Source organism: Coturnix japonica, chromosome 3 (assembly GCF_001577835.2).
Source record: "Coturnix japonica isolate 7356 chromosome 3, Coturnix japonica 2.1, whole genome shotgun sequence".
In the NCBI taxonomy this organism is placed as follows: domain Eukaryota; kingdom Metazoa; phylum Chordata; class Aves; order Galliformes; family Phasianidae; genus Coturnix; species Coturnix japonica.
Window position 1 is genome coordinate 16218164 of NC_029518.1, and position 24220 is coordinate 16242383.

General features: G+C 45.7%; 4 protein-coding genes across 13 annotated transcripts in view; 1 reads left to right on the plus strand and 3 right to left on the minus strand.

The window, feature by feature from the left end:
• Positions 1–1132: 1132 nt before the first annotated feature.
• MTARC1 (mitochondrial amidoxime reducing component 2) lies at positions 1133–8354 on the minus strand. Its single transcript, XM_015857272.1, has 7 exons — positions 8074–8354; positions 7817–7990; positions 5269–5431; positions 4799–4939; positions 3729–3790; positions 3561–3632; positions 1133–3066 (listed from the first exon to the last, which is right to left on the minus strand). The coding sequence occupies exons 1-7, from the start codon at positions 8337–8339 to the stop codon at positions 2940–2942; spliced, it is 1005 nt and encodes a 334-aa protein (XP_015712758.1). The 5' UTR covers positions 8340–8354; the 3' UTR covers positions 1133–2939.
• An 840-nt stretch (positions 8355–9194) lies between these two features.
• On the plus strand, positions 9195–10792 carry PFN3 (profilin 3). Its single transcript, XM_015857160.2, is given in 2 exon segments — positions 9195–10030; positions 10032–10792. Coding segments are annotated over 2 exon segments (435 nt in total). The 5' UTR covers positions 9195–9941; the 3' UTR covers positions 10378–10792.
• A 2910-nt stretch (positions 10793–13702) lies between these two features.
• On the minus strand, positions 13703–16796 carry C3H1orf115 (chromosome 3 C1orf115 homolog). Its single transcript, XM_015857210.2, has 2 exons — positions 16359–16796; positions 13703–15092 (listed from the first exon to the last, which is right to left on the minus strand). The coding sequence occupies exons 1-2, from the start codon at positions 16734–16736 to the stop codon at positions 14973–14975; spliced, it is 498 nt and encodes a 165-aa protein (XP_015712696.1). The 5' UTR covers positions 16737–16796; the 3' UTR covers positions 13703–14972.
• Positions 16797–17974: 1178 nt separating this feature from the next.
• The window catches only part of MARK1 (microtubule affinity regulating kinase 1), a 49238-nt gene continuing 42992 nt past the window's right edge, over positions 17975–24220 (minus strand). For 7 of the 10 annotated variants that reach the window (XM_015857204.2, XM_015857207.2, XM_015857202.1 and 4 more), the window contains 2 exons: positions 22052–22096; positions 17975–20093 (listed from right to left, as the gene is read on the minus strand). In XM_015857204.2, the coding sequence (XP_015712690.1) occupies positions 19739–20093; positions 22052–22096 (400 nt within the window). In that variant the 3' untranslated portion in view covers positions 17975–19738. The remainder of the gene's footprint in view (positions 20094–22051; positions 22097–24220) is intronic. The other 3 variants (XM_015857205.1, XM_015857203.1, XR_001553834.1) reach the window with 2 other exon arrangements.

Consider the following 24220-nt stretch of genomic DNA (forward strand, 5'->3'; position numbering starts at 1 on the left):
AAACACAATTTCAGTAAAAAGATGCTGGTATCTGTCTCTGTTACAGTTACATGTAGTGAATAAACAAATCCATTTGTTGATCAGTAATACAACTTTTCTGTGACTCGGAGCTGAGGCACTGGAAGGTTTTTTTTCACAATAAACAAATGAAAGAACTGCTCCTCCAGAACAGATCCTCCCTGATGGGAAAGCACTGGCATCCTGCTGAGCAGATGGAGGGACCCTGCAACTCCTCTGGCTGAAGAAAAGACTGATACAAGTGTGTTGGTGGTGAGCTTTTCTTTCCTGTTGGTTGTTTCCCCAGTGGAATGACTGGAAGTTTTTGTTGCTGTTGGTTGTTTTGGGGAGGACAGGGAGACACTTTTGGTCTGCAAGAAAGAAAGTATGTAGACGTAGTAGCCCTCAGCTCTGCATCTGCCCAGGGCAGGGAATTTCTTAAAGACCTTAAAATGAGAATGAGACAATGTAAGTTTCTAGTAGAAACTAGAATTGAACACTGTGGCAATCCTTTCTTCACACACCTTTGCTACTTGGGAGTAGCAAATGCCAAGAATCTCTTTCCTTCTCATACAAAGTGAAGCAGTGCCTCTGGAGGGCTTTTTCCCCCTCCTTAAGATGCAAAAACATAGCTCTTTCTGTTTTTCAGGGCAAGTTTTGACTTACAATGCACCCCCCTCAAATCCTAAGCAACTAGGATATTTCTGCCAGCAAGGACTGTTCTTCACACTCACAGTTGCACAAGAACTACACTGGCCCAAGAAATGATTTAAAACAAGACTTGGCTTCCTATTTAGGGCATTTCCTATTTCACATCTCATGTATTCACATCACTGTACTACACTTTCCTACTTTCAGAATTTTCCCTGCTTTTTATGTCTGTGGAGAAAAGATGGTGGACTGTTAAGTATCTTTTTTCATCATCTTGATCATAAGAGCTGTGAAGTTGAGGTAAAGGACCACTTACGCCCAATGATTCTGCTCTCTTATATGTATGGCTTCCTCTGGTTAACTGGATACTTTCCCAAACTTAAGCAGGAAAATAAACAAAAAAATTAAACAAACTCTCCTTAATTACATGCAAAGTTGAGTAAACAGCAGCAGAAGTTAAATGTCAAAAAGGAAAACAAAGAAAAACGATTAACAAGTTTTAATCCTTAAAACAGTCAGGATTCAATAGAATTTTGTACTACAGCTCTTTTCTTTATCGTTAGAAAAACCATTAACATCTTAAAGTGCACAATTACAAAAATATCATCATGTTTTGCAGTCAATTTCCAAAACAGCTCTTGTGAATTCAAATACAATTCCTAAAGTTACAGCAGTTCAGCATTTACAAGAACATATTTATATTACAACGTTCATTAGTCACCCTCTTCAGCTCCCCACATAACAGATTTAAACATCATTTGTCAAATCTGTAATACTCAGGGCACACTCAGTTTAGCATTCTAACCAAACTCTCTAAGGGGCTTTGAGAGGGATAAATCAGGTTTTTAGATCTATAGCATTTTCCTAACAGGAACAGAGATGCAGTTTTTCATTGGGAAGACTATCTCACTTGAAAACTAGTCTAATCAATGACAGCACAAAATGAAACACAATCTATGTCACTCCATGCGTGATGTAACTCCTAAAGTGGTGCTCAAATAACAACAAAAAAGTACACTTGGCCAAAGGCAAAATTTCAGCTCGTTCATTCCACTTCTTTGACTTAATGAACAAACACACTTCACTAATTGCTTTGGCAGGCCAGCAGGCAGCCTCTGCTTAATAGCACTAACAGGAATTCCATTACGCTTCAGCCTCTAATATTCAGGATTTTTAACAAACACTATTTTAAAGTGATCCTCAGGACTATCCTGCATTTAAAAGCAGACACTTCTCCATCACTTCCTCCTACTAGTTGCCGCGTTAGGCATAACTACGTACCAATACATGATGTGCAGACCTAGCTGAGTACTTGTCCATCACAGGAAAACCAAGTACTGATGCAACACTCAGCCAATAAAGGCTACTTGGAGCAATTCGGAGCTCACAAATAACAGAAGACTACCTTCCCCATATGCTTGCCAGGTACATTCATTTGAATTTACTCAAAGGCATGAGGGTTCTTCATCTTAGAGGTCTGAGCTGTGAACACGCAACAAAATTCCAGTTTCATATTCACAGCAGAATACAAAGAATCCAAACACAAAACTGAATCATTACTTGTCCTTCATATTTAATTACTCCTCTTTTTGGCTAGTTCAACAGCCCTTCCAGATCTAGCAATTCATAACAAAGCATCGGACAGCCAAGCATTCAAAAGATGACAGGCTTGGATTTTTTCACAATGACCTGGATTTTCTCATTTTCACGACTAAGTTACATTTAAAGAAAAAAAAAAAATTACTGATACCATCCAGAGTTCATTCCCTCTGCATCACATCCCTGTCAGTTCTGTGCAGTATAAAACATAAAAGATTGTACGGTTATCAGCTTCACACAAATTCCTGGCATTTGTCTAGAGCAGGGAGGTAAGAACTAAATGAATAACGGATAAGGGTAGAAGTTCTTCATAGGCACTGAATGTATCTACTACATGAAGCAAAGTCCTTGAAAATTAGTTTGGATACCGATGCTAGGCTCCACATAAAACTTCAGGAGGTGTGATACCCACAGTAGTGCTGCGAAGTTTATCCTGTCATAGACTTCCTTCTACAACACCCTTCAGAAAACTAAAGACTTGGTTGCTACACGCACGCTGTTTGATAATAAGATCTAAAATGATTGACAGTTTATAGCTTCAAAAGAAACCCTTCACCTTACAAAGAAGTATAGCATTGAAAACATTGCAAGGAATAAGAAAAAACGTATGAATTTGCATCAGTGACTGTGTTTACAGATAAGCAACTTATGTATCCAAGTGAAAAGTCATCTTCTGATAAAAATGCTTGCCATTACTCGATCATCTTGTACACAGGGTCTCCAACCTGAATGGTTCCAATTTTGTCAACAGCAAATAATCTTCCAAGGAGAGGGCTGGATTTGTATATGTGTCGCTCTGATGGATCACACAGGCGGTAACTGCAAAGAGAGAACGCTTCCTTAGAAGCAGTGGAGAGGACATAGGATGCTTGGACCACCACACTAGACTACAAACTAAACAAGCACTATAAATAAGAGAACTAAGCACTTCAGACAGAGAGAGAGAACCTGACTGCACTCACACATTCTTACATATACCACATACGCAGAAGCTACATTAAAAAAGAAATGCTAAAGCTCCAAAATCAAACCTTTAAAATTCCTGAAGAATCTGCCATACCGAGCATTCATACTGGCACCAATGAAAGCAGCAGTGAATGTAAAGTTTGCAAGAAAGAAGAGAGAACTTCCTGAATTTTCTTACCACACAGTATTGCGTGAAGTGGAATGGAGGCCAATGAACACAGATCTTTGCATTGTGTTATTACATCCCACACATACTTAAAACCACTCTAAAAACAACAGCCTAGCACATGTTGGCATCTAGCCTAAATCTAATCACACAGCCTGAAACACATTGGTATTTTCACAACCTTTTCAATGTTTCCAGAGGCTCCTTCCTGTCCAGGACTCCAGTGTCTGGGTTAACAGTTGTTAAAATACACCTGCAATGACAAACAGCACCAAATTCATTAACATTTATTTATTTTTTACTATAAATCTTTATACATCTATGTAAAGTAACACTCTCAAATGTTTACCTTCCACAGCACACAGTCCCTTTCATCTCCACGTCACCAATAAGAATGTCCTCCCAGTTGTCCTAAGGAAAGGTTTATACACAGATTAGACACAACCAATCCCAGCAGTCACCCCTTGAACAGGCAGTTACCACTCCAGATGATCACCTTTAAAAGCACGCATCCCCATGACTGAAAGCACACAGATACATTTCAATATGTGAATATTCACCCTATTTCTACCAACTGCCATCTATTCCTGGGATTGCTGTACGTATTAAAGTCTAATATCACATATGCGCCATGTTAATTTGGGGCTGTGATATCGGGTCTTTGGTGGGTGTGCCCAGGCAAAAGGCTGTGTACTACATAAACCAGGTCCCATACACGGTCAAAAACCTATTTACAAAAAAAATATGGCTGTTGACTAAGTTTTTAATTGGTGCTTCGACCTTGTTATGGTGCCTATTATCAACCCTAGCAGGGTACAGTTTACCTCCTACTCAAAGCTGGTGGACTGTTGAATCTCCGCTTCTTAGGCTCCACATGACCTTTTATCCAGGAACATGAACTTTCCCAAGGGAACAGTTCTGCTGAGGCATTTGAATTAATTGCTGAAAGCCCTGAATTTACTGACAGGTACCAATTTCATCACTAGATACCTTCAGAAACAGTGCTTTTAGGACCACCAGAATGCAGTCAGAGATGTAGTGATGGTACTGCAGAATGACAAGGGCCAGTCTGACTTTTGTGCCAAAGGCTATAAAACACTGCATTCACAATTTTGCAAATTGTTAAGGTATATCAACAATCTGATCAATTACAGCATGCACAACTTTCTTTACTTCACACCTAAAGGCAAGCTTTAATAGTAAACTGTCACTTAAATACACTGATGTCATCCTTTGCTACGTTAATTAAGTGTTCACAGACCTGTCACCTCCCCTCAGTGTTTCACATGGATTCCAGTGCACAACGGCCGTATATCTCTGGAATACAGCTGTGCATCACAGAATAGCTGCTTTCCTCATCCATGTTGACACCACATCTCAAGGAAATTGAGTTTAAGAAACATTTAAGATCCATTTTACCTCCTCAAAAGCACCGCAATCTGACACAAAAATATTTGGTCTGAAGTTCTGTATCTTAACTTTCTTCTCCAATCTGGTATTTAAGTCATCCAGGGAAGCTTCTGAGATCATCAACACTGGGCTACAATCCTGATAGGCAACCTACAAGAACAAGCACAAATAAATTGTCAAGCTGCTGTAAGAGCATGGGAGTAAGTGGCAAAAGTAAGTTACACACTGATATGTTGCAATAGGAGGCCATGTATTCACCTGGCAGTATTAAGATGCTATATTCAGATTTTAGTTTTGGTGGAAGTTAGTTAGAAAATGGCGTGTTGCTTTACTTGCTATTTCAGAAACTGCTACAGCTTTCATTTGCTCAAACTGTAAAATTAAGCTTCTGTTAATAAAATTAAGCTGAAATTAGAGAAGCTGCCACAACTTCTGTGCAAGTATGGGTGGCTTAAGGAAGAAAAACAACATTCATTTACCTTGTCAGTGGCACGGAAAAGGTTTATTACATCCTTTGACTTTCGTGGCACCATGGAAGGCTCAAAGTGCACCAGCCGATATGGCTCTGAATTCAGGAATGTGGTGATCCACTGAGCCACTTCATCACCACAGTCCCTGCCTTGAATATCCGCTCCAAACACCCTAAAGGATCACAAGGCATATCAGCATGTTAGCTGGAAAGCCAAGGGCTCAAGCACTGTCACTGTTCACAAGTAAGAAAATCACTTTAACAGCAGTAACTAGATACAGGTAATAAACCACCTGAATTAACAAGGTGGAAGCTGATATCTCAATTTGGCATGAGGATCATATCCAGTGTGCAATCTTCTAGTAGGGAGCTATGTAACACAGACGTGGCTGGACAACACCAGCTGGTAAAAGGATGAGCCATAGAGACTTTAAGTGCCCAGGGCTAAGTGTCACACAGCAACCAGTAACAAACCTGTTTGTCTATTCTCAAGTGCAGAAAATAAGCATTTTCTTACAGTTACTTATGACTAACACCAAAAGATCCCTACCCAGAAATTAACTGAAAGGCAATTAATATGATGAGTGGCGTTTTGAAGGATGTGGTTAGAAACTGGAATTTGCAGATATCGTCTCTGACCGTTAAGGATGTTTTCCTTCATATCTTAGTGCTGTAAAATTTACCCAAAGCTGAGTAAAACTCTGCCCCCTATAGATCTCTTCCCACTGCATTGTGACATTAATAGATCTGCATACGCCATGTGTATTTGAACTATGAAACAGCTGGGGCTGCAAAATAATTTGTTAGAAGCTGGTATTTACACATTCCACCAAAAAAAAAAATCAGCAAAATCAAATCACACACTACATAGAGACCACCTGAGAATCAGCCTGTCAGCTCACTAAGTGGAGCAGGAAGTACAGCACAAACTTGAACCACTGTTTTCAACAAGACCCTTCCCCAAAAACTCTCTGTCTCCCAGGAAGTCTCTGGAAGATGGCTTTGCTCCCCTCACCTCATTAGGCACAACAACAAAAGGATACACGCCAGCTTTTCATGAGGCCGCTGGCATGATCTCGCCCCAGTGAGATCTGGCAACAGGCAACTAATTCAACAAGCAAAGCTCAAATTTAAGATACTGAGCTATTCCAGATGCTAGGAGAGGTTAAACATTTATAATGGAAGCAAAGTCCATGGGGCACAAAAAGCCACCAGCAGCAGAATTTAAAACAAATTTATGCAAGAAACACTTTCCTCACAGGACAAAGTAAACCTCAACTCAATACATAATCTCCAGCAATAGTCATTGTTTTACAAATGCTCTGCAGCTTCTTCTGTCCCTGCAACAACGTGCTACGTAGCTTTATGCATGCAGATGCCCAGGTAGCTCACCCAACCCTGCACCCAGCTCCTCGGAGCCCTCTCCTGCTGCCAGAGCCTCACAAACACCCATGGGAAGGCTCAGGGCTCCAGCTCCTTCTGCTGCCAAAAAAGATCAATTTATTCTTGCCCCCAGCAAAAGGAGCCACTGACAGATCACTCCTGCTTGCTTACTTTCTTTTCAGAAACACCCCAAATTTATTTGTGTGTGTTCAGTGTGCGTGTGCAGACCTACACAGCCTTTTGCAGCCAGATGCAATATTGCACTGCGTCAGCTCCCACCTACTACTGGGCATGAGCCAGCACCGACCTGAAGGCATCACGCTCTCCTTGCCCACAGGTTGTATGGTGCATCAAAGCAGCAACTCCCACTGACAGGCTGGAAGGGAATAATCTGGGATCAAATAAGAGTTCCCTTCTACCACTCTTAGTTTTAATTATACCAGGTGGCACATTCACCTTCTGCACTATCCAAACCAACAGCACTTAGCAGTATCCCTGCAGGAACTAACACAAAGTACAGATACAAGTAACTTTAGGCACGAATTGATATTCTACAAGGGAAGAGGTGTTTCCTCCTTCCACCTCCCCAGCGCAGATTTCAATAGGAGTGAAATAACCAGGGCAGGCCCATCCCTAGTATTGGTGGTAGGTGGATGGTTGGGCTTGATGATCTCAGAGGTCTTTTCCAGCCTTAAGGATTCTAAGAACGTGATGAGTGCCTGTAAGCAGTTCACCTGAAACAGCTTTGGGAGGGGACACAGAGCTGAACCCAAAACTGCTGCTGCACACAGTGGTAGAGACGAGGAAAGGCAGGACCGAGGTGCTGAGATACAGCTACTCACCCAAGTGAGAACAACTTGGCAAGCAAACGCAAACAAGTGAACACCACACGGTGTGAAGACTAAAGATCACAACTTACGGTCTTTGAACACCGTGTTATCTTCCCTGTGGAGATTTATCTCCACTACCGTTTATCACATCAGAGGTGGACCTTTTGCTGTGGCCACCAATCCCGGCCTTTTGCATATCATGTGGCAGAGAATTTCACCTGCCAGTTCTACTCACAATGCCAACCACCACCCGCTCCTGCAAAGCACATGATTGAGGGACGGCCCCAGCATGCAGTGAGCAGGGAGGGATACGTGGACCCCCGGCAGCGGCCCGCCGTCCCGTACCTGCAGTTCCGCACCGGGTTCTTGCTGGGCAGCTTCACGGGCAGACTCAGCTTCTTCATCCCCTCGGCGCTCAGGGTCAGGTAACCATTTTCACAGCCGGTAGAGATGAGGACGAGACGCGGCTCCTGCCGAGCCGTGACCATGTGCCCGTCCTCCCTGACCACAAGCCAAAACCTGAAGGACACGGAGCAAAGCTGAACACGCGAGGCCCGGCGCAGCGCTCCCCACCCCAGCAGCCCCGCGCAGGGCCGCCCTACCTGTCCCGTATGTCCCCGCACTGCAGCCCCATGGGCGTCACCTGCGCCCGCTGCACCGCCACCCCCTGGCACGACTTCACGGGGTACACGAACAGGCTGCACACCGTGCCCACCCGCTGCAGCCGGCCCGGGCGACGGCGGCGCCCCGCGGTTCTCCCGCGAGCCCAGCGCCAGGCCCCGAGCAGGACGCCCAGCGCCGCTGCCGCCGCCGCCCCATATAGCCAGCCCCGGGGAGCAGAAAGAACTAGACCCTGCAGCCCCGCCATGACGACACAGCGCCGCGCCGATCCGACGGCGGCCACACGGGGGCGGGACGGGACGGGACCGGCCCCTTCCGGCACGGGGAGGGCGGGCGCTGCGGGCTGGAGGTCAGGCTGGAGAGCTGGGGTCGGGTGAAGATAATGAGGTTCAACACGGCAAAGTGCAAGGTTTTGTACTTCGGCTGGAAGAACCCCAGGCACCTGTACAGGCTGGGAGGAGTGGTCCATGAGAGCAGCTCGGCTGAGAAGGACATGGGGGTCCTGATGGATGAAAGACTCAACGTGAGCCAGCAGTGCGCTCTGGCAGCCCGGAAAGCAAATGGGATCCTGGGCTCCATCAGGAGAGGGGTGGTCAGCAGGGATAGGGAGGTGATCGTCCCTCTCTACTCTGCTCTTGTGAGGCCCCATCTGTTGTACTGTGTCCAGGTGTGGAGCCCTCAGTACAAGACATGGAGATTTTGGAAAGGGTCCAGAGGAGGGCCACAAAGATGATCAGGGGGCTGGAGCACCTCCCCTATGAGGACAGGCTGAGGGAGCTGGGTTTGTTCAGCCTGGAGAAGAGAAGGTTGCAGGGTGATCTCATTGCAGCCTTTCAATACCTGAAGGGAACTTACTCCCAGGAGGGGAGTGAACTCTTCGAAAGGGCTGACAATAGCAGGACACGGGGAAATGGTTTTAAGTTAAAAGAGGGAAGATTTAGGTTGGATGTTAGGGGGAAGTTCTTCACTAGGAGAGTGGTTAGGCCCTGGAACAGGCTGCCCAGGGAGGTTGTGGATGCCCCGTCCTTGGAGGTGTTCAAGGCCAGGTTGGACGGGGCCCTGGGCAACCTGATCTAGTAAAGGTGTATGTTTGGTGGCCCTGCCAGGCAGGGGGGTTGGAACTACATGATCCTTGAGGTCCCTTCCAACCCAGGTCATTCTGTGATTCCATGTCACGGTGCGGGTGGTTGGGGCAGTGTAGGGAGCTAGGCGTAGTCGCACGGCAGGAACCGCGGCTCCAGCGGGGTTGTGGCAGTTCGGCGTGGTGGGATGCTGTATGAATCATAGAGTCGTAAAGGTTGGAAAGGACCGCTAAGATCATCAAGTGCTGCAAACGTCAGCCCATCCCCACCAAGCCCACGGAGCACATCCCTCAGGGCCACATCGCACAGTTCTCACACACCTCCAGGTCTGTGGAGGTCTTCTCCAGTCTGGAGAAGAGGATGCTCAGGGGAGACCAAGTGACTGCTTGGTGCCATTTTACCTTCATTTACCTGATGAACTTTGTGACCTCAGTAAGCTAACCCAGGGCATCCTGGAATCAGAGCTTCCTTCTTGGTGGGTACCTGATAAGAAAGCCTCATTAATGGCACTCTGTAGGGTCTTGCTGCTAGGCAGATGCAACATCGTAATACTGCTTGTGGCTGCTAACATTGTGGAACTTTCTGTCAGCTTCCAGGGTCTCTGCTGAGGGCAAAGTGGGAGCCTGCTACATTGGTTCCTCTGGCTTCCCTGCTTAGGATCACAAACCAACATTTTTAGGATCAGCTTGCCAAGACCAAGGCAAGACCAGAAAAGCAAGGAGGGGCAGTGCTTCATATTTCTGAGAGATTTATGCAGCCTTGCCACAATGAACTGCTGTAAGTATTACATTGACTACATCCTGGACAATGAGATCGTTGATGATGTGGCCATTGTGGGCCACTCCGATAACATGAGTTAGGGCCAAGCCAGGAGGGCTGCTGTCAGCTGTCTCACCTCATGAAGTAAACTTGATCACAGGCCAGGACAGGGAAACGTTCCTGATGACTGGAATCACAATTGCAGGGAAGAAGTGCAGTGTGATTCGTGACAGCCTGCTGGTGGAAGGAGACAACGTGATGGACATCATACGCAAAGGTAGTGACAGCAGATCCATCTGTGTAGGCTGGACCCCCAAAGCCCTGATCTTCCTCATGGGCAACAGAGGAGTCCGTGGAGGAGTCCTCAATATGAAGATCTGTGATATGATTGCCAGCCTGACAGTGTGGCAAATGGCACTAGAGCAACAGGAATCTTCCACCTGAATATGGTGACACCATCATAGCTTTAGCAGAGAAAGGAAATAAACCTGGTTTTCTAGCATATGCCTTTACCTGCTTCTTTCAGGTAGGGGGATGCTGGATGAGCAGCAGTACGGGGGGTGCCCACGCTGCCTGAGCAGCTTCAGGAGTGCCACTCCTCCATCCCCATCACCTTCAAATCATTACATATAATATAACAAATCTAATAAAGCCCTTTCTGCAGGGCTTTGCAGTCATCCCACTTTGATTTCAGATGGATATGGTCAAAACATATTTTACATCACACCCCCGCACCAATTGCATCCTCCTTCTAGAGTCATCACCACAACAAATAAAGTCAAAAGGTTCCTTCCTGAGAAGAGAAGAGAAGAGAAGAGAAGAGAAGAGAAGAGAAGAGAAGAGAAGAGAAGAGAAGAGAAGAGAAGAGAAGAGAGGAGAGAAGAGGAGAGAAAGAGAGAGAACGAAGAGGAAAGAAGAGGAAAGAAGAGGAAAGAAGAGAAGAGAAGAGAAGAGAAGAGAGAAGAGAAGAGAAGAGAAGAGAAGAGAAGAGAAGAGAAGAGAGAAGAGAAGAAGAAGAGAAGAGAAGAGAAGAGAGAAGAGAAGGAGAAGAGGAATAAAAGTACTGCTGCTTTCTTCTTATAACCTTCAAGGGAAACCAGAGTTCAATGAGTGGGGCACTAGAAAGGAGCTGAGTGAAATTAGCATAGGGAAAAATCTCAAGTGAATAATTGACAACAATAGAATTAAAGCAATGAAGCAATGTGGGCTACTTACACACGAATGCTGCAGTACAATACATTCTTGGGTGTAGAAGGGAAACAAGTAAATACACACCAGCAACAAAACCACCCACGCCAACAACAACAGCAAAAAAGAGAACAGTGTTCCATGTCTTTACATTTGGAACAATTGCAAACAGGACACGGAGTTTCAAAACACCGGGCTCAACATCCTGTAGTTACGTCTTGGCAAAGTAACTGAGGGGAGGGCAGGAAACTCAGCAGGAGGAGGTGAAACAGAACAAGAAGCGAGGCTAACAAGGGTGGAAATGTGACTTTTTCCCAGGAGATGGCACTAAAGGACAATTGCCTTTCAGGCAGCATCGCTCAGCTCAGAGGAAACATCACCGAGGGCCGAACTTGTTGGCGCAGTTTGCCCTGAGATCTCTGCAGGTCCCTCCCTGTTTCATTCTGTGGTTTCAGCAAGGGATGGCGAGGGATGAAAGCAGCTTCCTTCTCCACCTCCGTGCAGGAGGTAAACATAAAGTGGGAGAGATGCCAGGCGGTCTCTAGTCCAACCTCCTGCTCACAGCAGTGCCAGCGCTGCATTTGGACTGGGTTGCTCTGCTCTAGACCCCTGGGATGGAGACCCAAGTCTGCTAGGGCAGCTTGTTCTTGCACTGAACTATTGTATTAGTGAACTTCTCTTGTATCTGTCTGGAAACTCCCCCATTTCAACAGATGACCACGGTCTATGCTGTCTGCTGGTACCTCAGATGCCTGGCTGCCTTTTGTTGGCACCCTCTTCTTCAGCACTGAAGAATGTCATTAGGTCCCTCTTGTCCTGCTCTCCTCCAGCTAAACAAAGCCCAGGGCCCCGAGCCTCTCTTCATTGGTGGCGCAGGATCCAGGAAGGAGCACCACCCTTGCTGAGCTCAGCCTGGACTTCACCCCAAAACCACCCTGGCAGCCTGATACCTCCTCCTGCAATGACAAGGGTGAGAGAATTTACTTCCATTATCTTCATTATTCTACATGCTCTTTAGGGTCTCTACTGCTCCTTGAAGAAGAATGATTTCCAAAGCTCTCTGAATGCAGTTTTTAGGACCTGTTTCATCTCAGAAGAGGACAAGGGATGCAAAGAAAGGAGAAGTCTGACCAGATCTGCCCCCGTGCCCATCACAAGAGGGATGAACCTCGGCCTGTGGCTGGCAAAGTCCCTTGAGCACTGTGTGATGTGGTGTGGTGTGGTGTGGTTTCCCCCGGTCTCAGCACTTCACAGGCAGCGGTGCCAGAGCGCTTCCTCACAGGACAAAGGACAATAGCTGTGAGGCCACTGCCATTTCCTCGGGGCTGGGAGGCTGAAGCAGCAATTAAATGCTCTGGCAACAAAAACAGCAGGAATGGGCTTCATTTTGCTCCATGACTCACTGCTAGGACCAGCCAGGGATTCTGTTCATAGAGCGACTTGCTGGGCTGTTGGGGGACTGGAGTTGTCTCCTTCTTACCCCTCCTCACATACCCAGCTTCCCGGACTTATTCACACTGCCATGTGTCATAAATCATGGTGAAAGATGGGTGGAAGTGTGAAGGCAACCAGACACACTGCAGCACAGCACTGAAAAGCAACACCTGCTCGGCGCCATGGCAGGCAGAGGTGCAAAGCAACTGCTTGCCTGCATTCAGGCCTTGAAATCAAACCTTCCCCAGCAGCAACATCCACTACAACCCTCATGTTTCCAAGAGAAGGGCTGGCATCCATCTGAGAGGCAAAAAGGAGCTTGGAGAATAGGGCTGAAGAGAAGACACTGGTAACAGAACAGCCTGTGCCCACAGCTGTGTTGGACATAACTGCAGCCCATGACTGGCTGCTGCTGTTGGAGCTGGGCTGGGGAAGGGAGCAGCAAGGCCTCAGCCCACAGCTTGGCCTCACAAATGCACTGTGCCATCTGAGGAGTGGATTACTGGCTAAGGAGCACTGATTAGCTTACTGTAATTGGTAACCTCAGAGAGAGAGAGAGTTCATTTGGAGGAAAAATATTGTCCTCCATCAATCACTGTCTGTTTTATAGCAACAGCACCCATTACTTGCTTACTTTTTCTTTCTCTCTTTCTTTGTTACTGGTCTATTTTAGAGACAGTTTGTTCAGCGGTTGCTCACCAACATGCAGCAACCAGCTTTTCTTTTCTCTCACTAAGAAAGGCTGTTTACAAATCATTCTAAGTCCACGCAGATGGCAATAAGGTTATTATTCCTTTAACGTTGCACCATACAACCAGAGGGCATAGGTCAGCAGACAAAAGTCAGCGGCAAGTGCTGTGCCAAGCAGTTTGCAAACTAAAGTTCATGTTTACCTTTGTGGAAAGTACTTGCACTGAATGGGCTGGAACATGTGGTGCAATGAGGGAGCAACCGTTCTGATCTGGAGACACGTGGAGGTGCAATGCACAGAGAAAAGGGTTGGGACTGGATGATCTTTTAGGTCTTTTCCAACCACGGTGACTCTATGATTCTATGAGAACAGAGACGTGTCCTGGATTGATGGTGGGAACCAGAGCATTTTGGTTGGGCCATGGCTGAGAAGCTCCTCGCTGACATACATGGATAGTCCCAGCACATGGATCACATACTTTTATTTACTGTTCGGACAGAAAAGAGCATGAAATAAAACCCATCTTTGTTCCATTCGCTACATTCAGAAGAAATACAGTGGTGTGCTATTGGATGTGTGCTGCCCCTCCGTTCAGAAGAGGCAAAGAGCACAAATGGACAGCATTTGTTTCCAGAACACGCCAGTTCCTTGATAACAAAAACACTATCAAAACTAGGAAGATCTACAGTACAGAGAAAGTGCTGGCGGGGAAATCATTTACTGTTACCATGAAAGACTGAGGGGGAAAAAAAAAGCCAAATCAATTCACAGAGTTTTGAAGGCCCATAAGAGCAGCTGTTCCTGTGCCATCAACAGGAGATTGATGGCCCTCGAGGTGTGACACGGAAGCGGCTCCATCCGCACTACTGAGCTGAGCCATCCAGCACTGACACTGCTGAGCTGCAGCTTCAACACGCGGGAATGGGGGTGGAACCAGCAAGTTAGAGTTGTAGCTCCAGCTTCTGCAGCCAGATATGCCAGATAAAAACTGTGTCTAAAAACCAGCAGGTGCGTTTTACAGCAGTAGAGGAAAGCTTTAGCATTTTAATTGCAGCGAACATTTAATGCCCCCAGATCAGAAGACAAGCACCTCATTTCCTTCCTGGGTTTTTAACTAGCACTAAGACCAAAGGGCTCGTGATTTGCAGTGTTTGAGATGAACAACAGTGATGCAGCACAGCCCATCGTGTCTCCCCGGTCAATTCATATGCACAAGTTTAAGATAATTCCTAACTTTAACCATCTCAGAAAGAAAAAAAGGACGTAGGACACCAAAGGCTGCCTTGTCCCATCTCTCGTTACCCATTTCCTCCAACAACTTTGACTATTTCCTTCCCATCTGACTCCAGTCACCTCCACCTCCCATCCACCACCTTCACCCTCTACTTCTCTTCACCTCTCTCCCTCATCTACCTGCTTTCCCATCTGTCCATGGCTCCCCTCCAGACGTAGCTTTAGAAAACCAACGCGTGCCTGACTCCAAACTTCAGCTCTGTTAATCCACCATCACTTCCTCGTCCTTGCGTTCCTCTGACCCAGTCTGATTTGAAAGGTTGGAAGGCGCCAGAGTATTTTGCAGAAGAGAATACAGTGCTTGGGTGCTGCATGGGGTTGGGGCTGTCCGTGTCCAAGAGGTTTCTCAGACGCAGTCTTGGATGATGATTTAATGATAAGAGAGCCGAGATCGCTGCAGTCTTCTGGGAAAGGCTCACGCTCACCCCGTGCTCTAGCGGACGAGCGATGCCATCTGTGCTGCCACCCCAAAGGGAGCGGTGTAGGCTGCTGCCAGTCCTTGCAAGCCGACCACCAAGTAGCGGCATCCTTTCTGCAGGGCTTTGCCGACGTTCTGCAGGGAAAGGTGAGGGGATGGGGGGAAAAAGAAGGACGGGTAATGGCAAAGAGCTTCCCAGGAGGCTGTTCTGACAGCTACCTTAACACACAGCGTTCACAGCCCACAGAATGGGCTTCTCCCACAGCTGATGAGGGCTTCAGCACAGAGCTGTTTTACAGTCTATTTTTACATAAAAATACACACCCACGGAGCACAGTCGCACCGAGCGGACGCAGCCTCTGCAGGAAGTGAGGCTTTATTTGGATTTTTATTCAGGAATAAAAGCTAGCTCAGTTCACATCCAGTATGTGTGTCCCCCAAAAACACGCCCTAAGTATGTTAGTAACTGAAAAGCACACACGTTTTGTGTCAAAACATGATCTTATTTAGTCAAAGCAGAACGCTTTGATCCACGTTGATCCCTACATGCCCCACAAACCTGCCCCACTCACCAGTGCCTTCACGGGCTGTACCCTATGGCAGTGTTATGGAGTCCATGCAGTGCCAATGGGGGAGGCACGCAGGGTCCCAGGGGCTGCTATCAGCATTTGCACAGCAGCAGCAGCAGCAATGGGCAAGAACAATCCCCTGCAATGCAACCACGCTCACAAACTGCTCCATGGGCAGCACAGCGAGCTCTCCTGCTTTGAGGCCGCTGCTTGAGGTGCCTGCAACTTGGGAAGTAATGCTGGAAACTCCCAGTACCAAACTCATCACGGGACACTGAAATAAGTGGTCCCTATTCATCTCTCCTTTATGGAACAGAAATACCCGTGGGGCAGCTCGTGACTGTGCTTTCAATCTCAAAGTCTTATGAGTTTCAATAGGGAGTGCCTTTGCCCAGCTAACTGGCGTTGTCTGGGTGCTGGACTTGAAGAAAACCACCATGTTTGTTAGGAATGCACCAGGACGCCCATTCTCATAGTGATATCTGTACTCTCAGGTAGAATCCAGACAGGATCCTCCTGCTGGCACAGCGACTATTCCTTGCTATGAGTGCCCAGACGCGTGTAAGCAAACAGAAGAGCAGTAACCTGGTTCCCTTGGCAGCACTGACCGGCTGCTGCCCTGCCCCAGGCCCGGCCATGGCCGGCTGTGTTTTCTTCCCGTCATTTACTGCCCAACAGCACTCCGGGCTAATGAGCTGGAAGCTCTAACGAACGGTGTCGAACTAATGTCGCCGAAAGTAACGCAGAGCGAAGGCACGTCGGGCGCTCGTCCCGCGGCTGGGCTCGGCGCCGCTCCGGGGCTGTGAACGCCCCCCGCCCCCCGGCTCCTCACCTTGCCGTACTTCTTCAGCCTCTTGCCGTAGGGCCGCTTGCCGGCGGGGGGCGGCGGCCGCAGGGGCTGGTAGGAGTCGGGCAGGATGGCGAAGCGCACCTTCCTGCCGCCCGCTCCCTCCTCGCTCTCCTGCTCCGGCCGCGGGGCTCCGGCCGCCGGCTCCTCGTCCTCCCCGTGCAGGATGCACACCTGGTCGTCGCCGGGTCCCCGCCGCGAGAAGCGGCTCCGCGCTTTGGCCCCCAGCCGCGGTCCCACCGTCATGGTGCCGTCCCGGTGCCGTCCCGAGCCGCCGCTCGCCGCTCCCTCGGCCGTCGCCGCCTCACAGGTGTGGCCGGAGGCGGCCGCTGTCCCGCACCGGGCCGGCCCTCTGCCGGGCATTTCCTCAGCCACCAGCGGAGCCTTCAGCTCCTGGGCTGGTTGTCCGTGCTCCCTGTGGGGCAGAACAGTTCCCTTACCCGCCCGGCCCTCCCCCGACACAGCTCCACGCCGACCCGTTTACAGGGTTCGGCTCCGAGGGCAGCGGTGTGTGCCGTGCCCAGCCCAATGCACTGAGCCGTCCGAGGGGCTGCCACATCCCCCCCCTCTCCTACAACTGCAGCACGAGGTAGCACTGAACCGTCTCCCAGACTCCGCAAACTAAAGCCATGCCAAGGATTCAATACGCAGCGTCCTACAGACTCCCATGCTTAAACAGGTGCCGCTCTGAAAGCCCATTTTGTGGCCATTGCCATCTTATCCCTGCCAGTAAAAGGCCTGTCTCTCTGCAAACTTAAGGCCGTGTTGGGGTGCAGCACGACTCCGGCTCTGGCACATCAGATTGTGCCCACACGGCAGCATGTTTCATGGCTTTGCTGCAGGGAGCACAGCTTGGCTCACAGCTCAGCCGTTCTGTTCCAACAGGGAACAAAAAAGGTCACATTCAATGGGATTTGGGAACCAGCACCATTTCACCCTGCTGGCAGTTACAGGCAATAGCGTCATTTGCAAACCAGCTGCTCCCCCTTTGGAAACATTAAATGGGCGTTTTGGGGTGCTGTGTTTCTTTGGGAGGGCTGAACTAAGAGTTATAACCTCGGTCCTATTGAAACATCATCTGTGAAGGTTGGAGCACCAACACAGCTCCTGTTACATGAAACAGTAACAATCTGGGGCAAAGCCAGCGCTGTGAAAGCACAGTGTGTAAAGCAGGAAGCCATCCTAAGCACTTAATCTACCGACCCAGAGCATGACCTACATTTTTTACACCGAACCTTTCAAGAAGGCGAAGGGTTTTGTTTCATTACAGAGTTCAGATGCGACGCTGGATTCGTTCCACGGCTGCATCCTAGCGGTGTATTTCTGAGGATAAACGAACCTTCATGGTTCATTTACGGGCACACTGAGCAGACACACAATCCATCCCTTACCCAGATTTGTCATTAACTCCCGGACAGCTCGTGGCCACCCATTCATTCCCAAGAAGCGCTGTGCCAGGAGCCTGTAGGAAACAGCCCATAGGACGCAAAGGCTTCACTCTACAACACCCAGACACAACGCACACCCGCCATCAGAGACCTCTAGACTGCGCTGCTACCTGCAGTAGTTACTGCGCTTGCATAAAGGGCCAACGACAAGTGTTTTAGTATGGAACTGTTCAAGTAAGTTTTTAATAGAGTGCACCAGTGAATCAAGATGACTTGCATCAGATTTTGTTTCAATGAACATCAGATTTAAAAAGAAAAAAGAAAAATAAAGGGGCTACAGTTCTTTCTTTCCAGACACCACCCTTTTGCTAAGGCAACAATACACGTCCATTTCAGAACATAACTGTTACAGAGGAAAGCTACATCACAGTACAGTATGTCAAGTCCATCTCCGGCAAGAAGCCATTCCCAAATGGCACATTTACTACACTTACAGCCTTCTAAACGTAGGGTTACAGAGTTTACCACAGCTTTTTTTTTTTAATTATTTTTTATTTTATTTTTTAAAGTGACAATTTCTTAATGAACTTCTCTATTCTTCACAATAAGTGTGCGGATGGGGCCCATATGTTGATATTACAGTAATTACGACATTAAATAACATTGCACAACCAACCTCTATGGTTAATTCCGTACAAAATAACAAGTATTAAAATGTACCAGTACTAGTGGTTTTACATACTTTATAATCATTAATTATGAAGGGGGTTGTTTGTTTGTTTTCCTCTCTTCCGTAGGCAAATGCCTAATTACAAAGCTGCACATTACAGGCATAATGATGTGGAATAAATACAAGAAACCTGGTAAAAACCTTAAACACAAACAGGTTACGTGGGAACAAACTGTACAACCACAAAAAGCATAACTCAACAATTCATCGTTATAAACAACGTATGTTCAGCTGTAAAATATGACGTGGAATTTGCATGTACTCTTTGGGGACACGTATTCCAAAAGCCAAGCTAATTCCTGAGGTGGTATTAATTAACTTATACAATTGGTCAACACTTCAGATCATCTTGTGCTATTAAACAGTCCCGATCTATTTCCATAGAATGGAATTGACAGCATTCAGAAGGCAGCCAATGAGTGATACTTCACACCGTGATACTCAAAGGAAAGAACTACTGTTCTCCATTTTGGTGCTACATTTCTTAATAGGCCACGGGAGCAAGCGCTATATCATCAGCAGACAAAACCCCACTTACGCCTGGTTTCTGTTCCCCCACAGCTCTGTGCAAGCTCCAGGCAAAACAAAGGTTTTCAACTATAAGTGCCGACACTGTAAACATGTTCACATCTTTCAACTCAGCGCTGTCCAATAACAAGAGCCAAAGACCAGCAGGAACAGTCTTGTGTGGAACTAAAGCCAATTCATCCGTCGACTTTGGGTTCAAATCACGAGCAACCTTTAAATAAAAATGGTCATGCTACAGTTGTGAAAACTACGTTTGTGCATTGGACTCAGGACACAAGTCTTCTGTTTCTCTATTTTTCTTTAAAAAACGCATGATAGAGGTAAGACTTATAAAAACCACCAAAAATGTAAATGATAGGGAAGAACTCCTCCAACTCAAAGCATCAAACATACATTTCTGTGCAGAAATCTAGACAACTATACAAGATCTGAATTTAAGCAGTCATCTTTTTATTATACAACCCTATGAACATAAAATGAACAGAACGCTCTATATACTTACCTGTACATGTGAACATAACTTCTTTAGCTACAGTTATTTAATATAGGTCATACTGGATTTAACTTTACAATTCTGAATAACTATGTATAACCTTATTGCAATAAGGGCAATTTCTACATGGGAGTTTCACAGGCCAATCACATTAGGCGTAACCAGTACATTCAAAGTGTAGATCGTGTATGAATCTTCCCTGATCCCAAAAGAATTTAGTTTCTCTTTACAGCTTCAGCTCGTTTGCTATCTTGGATGCAATGTTCTTAAACGCAATAGAAGTTCCAGATATTCTCTTGAAACGAACTCCATTGAGTGACAACCGCGGCAGTTTGCAGACCTCCATCTCCCACTGAACAAGGCTATCTTGTCGCGCATCACCGTGAACGCAGAAGAGCAAAAACCTCTCTTTTTGTTCATAATCACAGTTATTGGCGTCTAGCACTTTCCGAATCTCTCTCATCATATCGTTTGGGTCCATAGAACTAGTGGTCTTCATACTCCACGTGAACCGCAAGGAGCGAGGCTTCGAATCTTTGCTATCCTCCTTCTCTCTGTCTTTCGGCTCCCCAGAAACACTCCTGGAAGAAGCGACATACAGAACAGTCAGAAGCAAAAGCAGTACAACCAAGAGAGAGAAGAGAAACACAGGTTCTGAACAAGGGTTTCTAAACTGCGGCTGACATGCAATTAGTCATGTCCAAGTTAACCTGAAGCATTAAACGGTCACCGGTTGAACAGCTGTGCATTCACGTGCACTATGGCACTGCACTGGGAGCTGCTACCAGAGCTGGTGCAGCTGCCAGTGGTGGCACATGAGCAAACACAGTTTGGAAACCCCTGTTCTAAAACCTTCTGATGACAACACATGTAATGGTAACTGCAGACACATGTTACTCCATACTGCTCCAAAGGAGGTGGGAGCTATGTAAAAGCATGACTGAAGTTCTGCTGGTTTCATGATCTGCAGCATGCCATACACCAACAAAACTGAAGTTGAGGGACACAATCCTGAAGCATAAACCATACTGTAGAAGCAGCAGAGGAAGTAACCCCATCCTGCAATTCACAAGTCTTCAGTTAATTTCCCCTCTACCTTTTCCAACCCTCACTTCCCTCCTCCCCCCGTTAGCCTATTTTTGACCTCTCTCTGTGCAGAGACCTTATAATGACATGCTCTATTTCAACTGATGAAGCAGAATTTTGTGCTTCGTCACAAGCGCATCTTGTTTGTACATTTCCAAAGTACTCGGCCAACGCTGTGAAACAGCACTCGTGACATTAGATACGTTTCACAGCCGACAATTTCTGTTCATGTCCCAGGTCTGAAAGATGCCTGATGCCTCCTCCATCCATCACCGGTTGAAAGTGAGGGGAGGAAGGTGCTATTCTCAATTTAATAGTCTATAATTTATTGCCACTCAGAGAGAAGCCAAAGCAAACACTTTAAATTAACATTCATTGTGATCTCCCAAGAACCACATCAATACTACAGGATAGAGCATGACAGGGATAACATCTGAAACAACTTTTAGCCCGAAACAGACAATGTAGGATGACAAAAAGTAGAGGAAGCTAGAGAATGAAAGCAAGAGCTGAAAGCAACTTCACACTTCGTTTCATTTGAACGTTTAATGTCTTTTCTTTCATTGTGTCATGAATTCTAGCTATGACAAACTTCAATGAAGGTAAAACGTGCTGTGTGCTAAACAGTGTATCCAGCTCAGAAATTTACTATTTATTTTATTATTATTATTAGGTTTGTTGTTTTTTTGTTTAGATAAGGGTCTACTGTCTCTTTTTGGAAACTAAAACTTTCTGTACTTGACCAGCTTAGAATGCAAACTGCAAAGCCTGTCCTTCAGACAGCAGAAAAAAGTTACGCACTATGCTAAGCATGCTGAAAATGCAGAATTAAATGCTGAGAGATGGCAAAAGAGCAGATATGCTGGAAAAGGAGCAAATGAAGGAATGCTTTGCTACTAGAACATCACCTACAGATTTGTGCATGGCAGCTGCCATATGAGTTCAGTGTTTAGCAGTCACCACCCTTTTTGTCTGAATGTCACTTACTTTTCTTGCTCAGTGCAAAGTGGCATTCATTTAAGCAGGCACAGTAGGGTGTTTACTTCTGGCAAACAGTAGCTTCGGTAATTAACATGGTTAATTTAGTGTATAGATCTATACACACAGACACACACAAAGCACGCTACATTTTCTACTGAAACCAAAAGTAAACACTGTGAAATACTGAGAAGCCAAAGCATGATTTTAGATGTCTAAATGACTGGTTTACTCCTATTGGGACATAATTATTCAAAGGAATAGAGGTTTATATAAGTATTTTGCAAAAGAAAAAAAAAATAAGCAAGAATGATTGGCAAAGGACCTCACCATAACCTCCCCCCCCCCCCCCCCCCAAATCCACAACATTACTTAAGCACTATTCTATTTTACACCCTGATTTAAAGTCTTTAAGAAATCACTTAAACCGTGATGCAGAAGACCTAGGAGCGAAGTATTAATAGTGGCTCCTCACCTTGAGGTGTCAGTTCTGCCACTGGCTTCGCCTTCACTTGGATCCCTCAAAACAAAGTTAAGGTTGAGATTCAATGATAAAGGTGAAAAATAAAAGTTAAGAATAACCTGCATCTAGTACAATGTTAAATAGCTACTGAAGGATAAAAAAATTCAGTGTAATAATGTCAATCTAGTACTGTTTAATAGTATTTCTTCACATCTGTGATGTTTATTTCCCTTTATGATACGTTCCCTTCTTTCAGCTCTGAGGTGTAATTTTTACTCTTTTTTTTTTTTAAACCTCATGGTAAAATGAACACGTTGTTCTCAGCCTACTGCAGACAGAGCAGATGCCACACGTAACTCCAGCAAGCACGGAACAGCAGCGGTCAGTTGAGGTGGGAGCACCCCTATGGGCCAGGCCTTGCGGTGCTGACAGCACTTCAGTGCGTGCCCACCCTTAGTGGACTCACGGCAATAAGGACAAGATATACCTAAGAATCTGCACGGTCACATGTTTGGGGCCCAGCTCAGAAAGGCTCCTTCAACATCTGCTCAACTTTAAGCATGTCAGCTGTTACACTGACTTCAGTAAGGTCACTGGTGAGCTGGAAGTTAACTGTTTCTTTTCCCCACCTTGTTGAATTAGAATTGAACTTCATTAAGGAGATATTTTGTAGTCTGAAGCAGCTGGCAAATACATTCACAGGCCATATGAGCCACCTTGTTTATTACAGTGCTGCAGTGCAAACATTTAAAGGACACAATCTTAATTAACTAATTGTAATACCTTCAAAACAAACACTTTAGGAACCACTACCAGAGAAGTATCGTTTGTTATAAATCACCGATAGAAAATACTTTGATATCCTACACATAAAACATTCTCGTTATACATTTATTTAATATACTTACCAAAATGGACATTTACATTTGCCAAGAGATAAAAAAAAAAGATAAAATCTTTTGTGATACCTTCTGATCAAAGTATGCTTTAAACCAATATTTCCTCAACAGCATAGAAGTTGAAGGCATGCAACTTACATGATGCCAACTGAAAGAACTGGAGAAAAACAAACCCATCTATGTAATCCCAGCCACCGTAAGTCTCAAACAGCCCAAAATATAAAAACAAAGGTCTTCACTACAAGCAAATGTATTTTTCATCTTCATTTTTCACAGAATAAACAATAGTAAATTATATTAAAAGTGCTATAGAAGAAGGTTTGTTTCAAAAGACAACACTGTTTATAATATGTTAATTCTAACCATGTGTTTTATGACAATATTATTGTAGCTTAACATAACAAAAATAAAGCTTCCATCTCTCTCTTTAAAATGAGGAAATTCAAGGTACTATTCCTCATAAGAAAACCCTGAGCTACAACATAAACCAGCCTGCGCTCAAGAAATTGATCAGTTACTTATCAGAAAATACCCTTCCTTCCATTTGGTAATCTACACTAACACAGTTGAGTAACTTTACTGTAACTCTCACAAAGAGAGCAGCCTCTCTCCCCCAACTCCTCGAGTGCCGGAGACAGCAATAATGGGGGATTTTTCAGCTTCAGGTTTCTGAAACAAGAAAATGATTAGTTTCCAAAGTGTAATTCTACCGTGATACTGATAGTAGCGCGGTGAGAACACATCCCTAAACAGGCTAAGCAGGTAAATGCCTGTTAAACAGAGGAAAACTGGAAAGTCTCCTTTTGAGAAAGCTATTGTGACCGCTATGTAAACAGCCACACGAGACTGGAGTAATTGAGCATCTTCCCCAGCTCCATTCCTCACAGCCATATTGATGTTAGCATCACCACAGGGGCTAATGCAGTTCCAGGAAATACCACTGCACGTGTCCTTTCTCTTCTTTCAGAATCCTGAACTTAATTTCGAAGGCTTTTTATTACACCATAACAGCATGACATGAGAGGCTGCACAACACTGAAATCATTAATAACGACTCATTTAAGCCATCGTTTAAGCTCATTTGATTTTAACTTAGAAGTAGCACCTTTATCTTTCTGCTATAAAACACAAACAAGAAAACTGAGAAGCATTCTCTTGCTCTTTCACAATGAAGGAACAGGAGAATAGCTGGTCAAACAGGAACATTACTGCATACACAAGTAAAACAAGGCAGTTTCTGAAAGGAACACACAAAACAGCATTCTAACTCAATTTACATACA

Bases quoted from the DNA above. Each gene is read 5' to 3' on its own strand.
- C3H1orf115 (XM_015857210.2), bottom strand. From the start codon at position 16,736: ATGCCCGGCAGAGGGCCGGCCCGGTGCGGGACAGCGGCCGCCTCCGGC. The intron at 15,093-16,358 runs GTGAGGAGCCGG...CTTTCCCTGCAG, and splicing joins GGCTGAAGAAGTACGGCAAG to AACGTCGGCAAAGCCCTGCA.
- MTARC1 (XM_015857272.1), bottom strand. From the start codon at position 8,339: ATGGCGGGGCTGCAGGGTCTAGTTCTTTCTGCTCCCCGGGGCTGGCTA. The intron at 5,432-7,816 runs GTACGGGACGGC...GTGATCCTTTAG, and splicing joins AACCCGGTGCGGAACTGCAG to GGTGTTTGGAGCGGATATTC. The intron at 3,791-4,798 runs GTAAAATGGATC...ACCTTTCCTTAG, and splicing joins ATTGCGGTGCTTTTGAGGAG to GACAACTGGGAGGACATTCT.